Raw genomic sequence first — 6,605 nt, 5'->3', positions numbered from 1 at the left:
GCTGATCTGAATGGGGCTGGGGAAAGGAGACTGACCGTGCCACCCGACATGCCCTCAGTAAAGCTTTCCTGGCTGCACGCTTGGAACGGCATTTTGCAAGAACCAGCTGTGACCTGGATTCAAAACCCATGGAAGATAGATGCTTCGCCTACCCTTCACCCTGCCCCGGTTTACGCATGTCTGAAACTGGACGGTGGACTACTGAAGCGTGATACACCTCTCAAGTGATGTGGTTCTTCCTGTTAACTTTAATAGACTTTGCATCCAGTCTGATGAGATTTTAATGAACACTTTGAACTTCGTGGTTGCCAAAGGATTTGGATTTGTTATGGATTTCAAAGGCAAATTCCCACTCAGTTTTCATTGCCATTGCTCCTCCGTTCAAGACCTCTGTAAGGTAGTACTCACCACAAACAGGGAGGCCAGTATCCCAAAGTTTTATGGAAGGCATCTCTTATTTCTAAAGAAAGAAAGCAACAAAATTAGATTATAATGCCACAATCTCAGGATAAAGAGCTAAGGGAGGAAAAAGAAAAAAGGAATATTGCTTAAATGAAGAATAATGACTTGTAATTCTGAAACTTTTCTTCATGTTTCAGAATCATCTTCTAAGAATGCTGATGCACAGCAGATACCTAATAATAGCGACAGGTATTTAGATTTAATGTGAATATCTCTCTTTGAAAGCAGGTGGTGCTTCTGTCATGGCAGCTTCTGGGTCTTTGAAAGTACACAGAGGACACAGTCTCCAAGCTGGTAAGTGTAAGTGGGTACAAGGTATGTGTGTGAATGTAAATTTAAATTTACATTTAAATACTAAAATTATTTTAAACTGCAGAAGATGGTAAAGATAATGTATGACTCGATCCCCCGTTGTAAGACTTACATATTTCTTTGCTTTGCAGGGTTTTTGTTAGAAAGGCATTGACAGATGGGATAAGTTTAGCAGAGGCAGTGACAGATGAGATAAGTGTTGTAGACAGTAATTGTATTCACAGCAGTAAAATGCTGCCAGCACTTTAACAAAGGGCACCCACCAAAAAACCCCACCTTGGGCCATGAGAAATCCTGTACCCTAGCAATAACGTGGTGGGGAAGAAACCCTCCAAATTTAAAGATACTTCTTATTGACAAAAGAGGAAGAAATAGCACCAGCAGATAAAATTAAAGTGTTTGTCATTCAAAATTAATCCCAATCTATTCATTCTATGGGCATAGCTTTTTAGCTTACCTGGTTTGAACTGGGCTGTAGTCTGAGATCATGAGAGAACCTGGCCATCTTTTTTCGGTTTAGTGCTCTGGAAGCACTGGTGATGTTGTGCAATCTGCAATTGGAAAGCAAAGTTAGCTTTGGAAGGGCTAGTTTAAGCATTTTCTACAGTTTTGTCAGAAATCAAGAAGTTATCCGTCATGCTGGAGGTGGAATTTTAACACGAGTCTTCCAGATGCTCCCAAGATCACCCACACTCTTCTCCCTGATTCATGCATTCAAGATAGCTTTGCTCCCTCATCGATGTGCATTAAAACGCACTCTGGACTTCAGTGGCCTTTGGTGTAAATACTTGTAAAAATGTCCTAACGTTGGTGTCCTAACGTGTTACACTCAGAAAAGTCCACACTAACCACTGTTTATACTTTCTGAGATTATTCAGTATGACCCTTCAGATGAGAGGGTTACAAGTCAAAACCAGAAAATCGTATGCTTTGTTTTCATTGGGCAAATTCCTAGATCCAAAGCCATCGATGGTCTTTCTGTATTCTAGGTCCTAAAGGTGGTTATGAGATGCTAACACTTCCTGCAGAACCTGGAACTCCCACTAGCCCAGAGGAATCTGGTGAGTAACGATCTTTGGAGCCAGTTGCATTAGAGGACACTAACGTCTCCTGTTTCTTCTTCCATTTGCTTTTTTTCTGTGATCTCTTCTAAGTGCTTATTGCTGAGGTGGTGCCCTTTGAACATGTCAGCTTTATGTGCATGTTCGTACACACACACGCATCTCAGGGTTGTGTTTATGGTGTTGGTTTTCTTTCTGTGTTATTGCACTTTTCTGAGATTGGTGCCTGTACAGGCTGGAAAATGTGATTAACTAACACGTGCTGAAAAAAATGGTAAAGCACCAGTTTCAAATATAATTTTCTTCTTCCCTCTACAATTACACTGCCTTTCCATTTCTTTCCCCCCTCATTTCAGTGCCTCTGCATTTTCTCTTTTACTCTATTTGCTTAAATAAATTTTTTTCTTCCTCCCTGTTGCCCCTTTCTCTTGAAGCGATCGTGATTCTTTCAGAATGATATAACCATGAATTTTGGTCTGTTTTTCTCCCCAATTCTTCTTCCATAATGATCTCAAATACAGGTCCCTCTTGTAAGCATCTTCTACCTCTGTCCACCCAGAATGGACTGCAGAAAGCACTGTCTTTGTTCATGGCTCTGTGTGAGCACTTTGTTTTCTTAGTAGGAACTTTTGACTGTCTTGTGCTTTTCAAACAAACCTTTCTCTTCAAACAAATACAAGTCACTTTTCAGTTTCTAATGAGAGGATTTTTTTATTATTTGAATGAAAAATTAAAAGCCAAGTTTCTGTTAAGACAGCACAGGCTAGCAGAAGATTTCCTTTCCTTCCATTCCATTCCCCCAACTTTGTTCTTGGTTTGCCCTTTTCCTTTGAGTCATGTTATAGCAAAATAATTTGATTGTTCTTCGTTCTGTGTGCTTCCTTTGCTGTTCTTGCACAAAGCCTCACCAGTTAATATATGTGTGGTTTTTTAGTTCTCAGGAAAATCACTTTGCTTGTCTGCATCAGGTATGACATTCCGCTTCCTGAAACCTTTGAACTATTTAGCTCTATAGAGAAGTTTGCTCATTTTCATGCTAGTTAGCTTTGAGGACTCTTAAACTCTTGTTACATCACTTTAACTGTGTATAGAAACACCCTAAAAATAATTTTTCCTTCATGACTATTCATGACTGTTCAGTCCTTAAGATTGTCACTTGCTTACAGCATTAACTATCTGAGATACAGGTTTTCAGTGCTATGGTTCCATGGAATCTCTTTTGGCACAGTCAGGCCAAATTCCTTTGAAATACTTTAGATAACTGAGAATAATTTCTGAGGGTGATGTTTGATGAAGACAAAGAAATGTCTTAATTTTGATTTATTTTTTTCCCTTTTCATTTTGTTTCTAACATCTGGCTTTGGAACAGCAACTTGAAGTCTAACAGTCAGAAAAATGCACTTCATGGATGTTGCTATGTTTTCTTTATGAAAACCTGTCAGAAACATTCCAAGCTTTTAAAATGTTGGACTGCATAGTTTAAATCCTGTGATTTAAACAGCTTAAACCTGGAGAAATTCCATTATCCTAGAACCTGCTGTAACCTCTGACAAGTCTTACTGTTGCCTGACTTTGTATGAGTTATGTCTGCTATTCATAACACAGTCCAAGAAAAAGAAAAATTCCCCTTAATGGATTCACAGCTGCTGTTGGTTGGATATAAGAAGTCATTCTCTCCTGTGCTATAAAAACCTAGACCAGCTACTGCCTCTCCATTCGCATCTCAACAGTGTCTGAATGGGGAGAAAAGAAAAGCAGTGATCTGGACAAGTAAAGTTTTGATACCAGTTTTATGTGAGGCCAAGGCTTAGGGGGAGAACTAAGGGAAAGGGAGAACCTGAAAATGATACCAGTTTACCTCTGTCCCAAGAGACTTTGCAGCAGGCTACCTGTAGCCCAGGTAATTTTGGGAAGTCCTTTGGTATTAATGGATTGAAAAATTAGATGTAGGTGCCTGATATCAGGACGAGGTTGAAAGCTGGAACACCCAGTTGGCCAGTGCATGAAACAATAACCTTCTACCTTCTCTCTTAGTTTCACTTCTGACAAGATCAGAATAACTGAAAGTTAGGCTAGAATTCATCCAGTAGATAAAAGTTGCCTTTAAGTCAGAATAACTGTACAGAGAACTATTTCCTGGTACGTGTTAGACTTTATCTTTTTTAGAAATTCCTAGATGCAGAGATTCTTCAGTCTCTGTGGGATTTCCTCCAGTGTTCTTGTGATCTTTACTATTACAAAGGTTTTCCACTGTCTAATCTACTTTTCCCCCCTGCAATTAAAGTATTTTATTACTTTGTCTGTTTCCACTTGGCAACTTTTCCATCTTTTTCAACTCAGTAGAGGGAAGGTGTCAATGTTATCTCCTCAAGCTTGCCTTCCCCTTGCTTGAAACAGTTTTCCCGTCCTGGTTTCCAGGATGTACTTTCTGAACCTCTAGTGATTTTGGTTGCTCTCTTGTAGTTGAAGAAATACTTTACATCTTCCTAGAACAGATTGCTTCGTATAAGGGCTGAGTTAGAGCTGAAAGCCTGGTGAGGTAGTGTTGCATGCATTGCTTCTGTCTGAAAATTTCTGCATGGTATTTCTTTCCTGTCATGATGCTGTGAGATCGCTGGCTGTGTTCTGAGGTCGTCTGCATAGGTGCTGACTCTGATCAGTCTCTCAGGATCTTTTGTGTAGAAACCTTAGCCCTATGTCCCATCCATGACTGAGGAATGTGCTGTTTGGCAAGCAGAGGTGCTGCTGCTGAATGTTTGCTTTCAGGACATTTGACAAAACAGTGTGGTGTTATGGAATGCATCATTTGTCATTGCAAACAGTGTCTATAATAATGTGTTACTTACTTTAGAAGGGGCAGTAGGTTATTCAGCTGATGTCCCTACATCAGATCGACCCCACAGCGAGACAGCCACCTATGTTAATATTCCTGTCAGCCCTACTTCCAAAAAACAGCTTCATTACATGGAACTGGAACTTCAAGAACCTAGCACAAGCGTAAGAGGTAAGGAAGTCTACAGTGGTACTTAAACAGCAGAGGACGCAGTAATGCAGAATGTCTGGGGTATGGAGAATCTTAATTTCTCCCCTACCCATAGGCTTTTGCTCACAGAGGAGTTGGACCATGGTACGTTTGGGAGGCAGTTCTTGTAATTGCCAACTCTTTTGGAAAAGACTTTTAAGTGATGAGGTTCTATAAGATGTTGCCTCCCTCTGACAGGTGCATTGTATATGCACTCCTAAAGTGAACATTTCTGTGTCTGTGGAGTTTGACAGACAGTAATTTGCTTTGTGTTCTCAGGATTTGCATCGCACGTTTCAGGAATACACTTACTTAATTTTTCTCGCTTGGCTTCAGAAACAGGGCTGTGGGTGTAGGTGTGCAGGGCTTGCTCCTGAAGATACTGACTTTGGAGCCACGCAGCAAATGCTTAAAATAGGACACAGTGTTTTTCTATCTGCTCTCCACGAGGACATGCAGAAGTGTAACAGAGAGGAAGCCAACCCAAGTATTTGTTGGGGTTTTTTTATTATTATTATTCTTTTGTCTGGATCTGGGTGTTCTAATGCTTAAGTTGGGGAATTATCATACAAACATGCAATACAGCTACCATGTGTTTTCATTTAGAGATGCCCCTAATCAGGATCTGGCATTTAATTGCTCTCATTTGTTATTGATGGGTTTTCCATGTATAATTTTCAGCTATTGAGATGTTAATTTTGATACTTCCAATTTCAGCAATTTTATTAACTTTGAAATGATAGCACTGTTCCCATTGTTTTGGTTTTTTCTTCTTAAAATGCTTCTATGGCTCTAGTTAAGTAATTCTAATCTTCTCCCAGACTTGAGTGTAGTTCTCCGTACAACATCCTATTGAGATGTAAAAGCAATGTTGTATCTTCTTTTTAAAGAGAGTGAACCAAGGCACTGAGAATGAAAAGCTGAATTCCATAAGCTGACATAAACTTTCCCAAATGTCAGCCACCCTCTCAAGCTCAACTTACATAACTTTGAAGGTGCCTCTAATGGCCATAAATATTTTTTTTTTCATGCTAAAGTTTCCCCTGCCTCTAGAGTTGTGTGTCTGCACCTACACAGAACTCTTACTCCTGAACAGGCTGAGCAGCTTTTATCTCCCTTATTGCCAGGTATCGGACTAAGCTGTCATTCTGTCTGAGGCTGAAGGGGGTTGCTCTGCTAAACATTCACAGAATGCTTAACCCAGATAAGCAAGAATCCCTGCCGACTGCCTTACCAAAGGTGTTTTCCTTTCCAACACGCGATGATGTTCATTGACTACTAGTCTGTACTACTGTAAAGCCTCCCAGAAGTGGGAGAGCTGAGTTCAATTTGTCTTCTACTGCGAGGGGTGGTGGTGGAGATTCAAACCTGGGTCAGAAATACAAGCGGTTCATTTGCTTATTTGAAGAAAACCAGATAGCTAAAATATGTAGCTAACAAAGCTTTTGAGGTTTTTTTTAAGTTGTGGTTATCATCTTACTCCCTTTATAGAGCTTGCTTTAAGTCCAGACCAAGGTCATCTAGGAAATCTGTGGAAGTGTCTCAATAGCTAACCCTGGGTCATTTTCACCCAGGAAATATAAGGAGTATAGTCTTTTACAGGATTTCCTTTGGTATTGCAGGGAGTGGATCATCCCGATACGTGCAGATCGACATTACAGCCACTGAGACAGCCCACAAAGTGGGAACGCAGCATGCTCAGTGCCGGGAGGAACGCCTGCAGGAACTAGAGCAGAAGAGGAAAGGGG

The 6,605-nt window shown here is 40.4% G+C and overlaps 1 protein-coding gene across 1 annotated transcript in view; it reads left to right on the top strand.

The window, feature by feature from the left end:
• The window catches only part of DOK7 (docking protein 7), a gene marked incomplete at both ends in the record, with an annotated part of 63,021 nt that extends 56,423 nt beyond the window's left edge, over positions 1-6,598 (top strand). Inside the window, 4 exons of the mRNA XM_010145717.1 lie at positions 691-756; positions 1,764-1,835; positions 4,687-4,839; positions 6,480-6,598. Coding sequence (XP_010144019.1) covers positions 691-756; positions 1,764-1,835; positions 4,687-4,839; positions 6,480-6,598 — 410 coding nt within the window. The remainder of the gene's footprint in view (positions 1-690; positions 757-1,763; positions 1,836-4,686; positions 4,840-6,479) is intronic.
• Positions 6,599-6,605: the final 7 nt, after the last annotated feature.

This window comes from Buceros rhinoceros, unplaced genomic scaffold, assembly GCF_000710305.1.
Source record: "Buceros rhinoceros silvestris isolate BGI_N320 unplaced genomic scaffold, ASM71030v1 scaffold9311, whole genome shotgun sequence".
Taxonomy (NCBI): domain Eukaryota; kingdom Metazoa; phylum Chordata; class Aves; order Bucerotiformes; family Bucerotidae; genus Buceros; species Buceros rhinoceros.
Note: the sequence above shows the minus strand (reverse complement) of the source record. Positions and strands in the feature narration are given on the sequence as shown.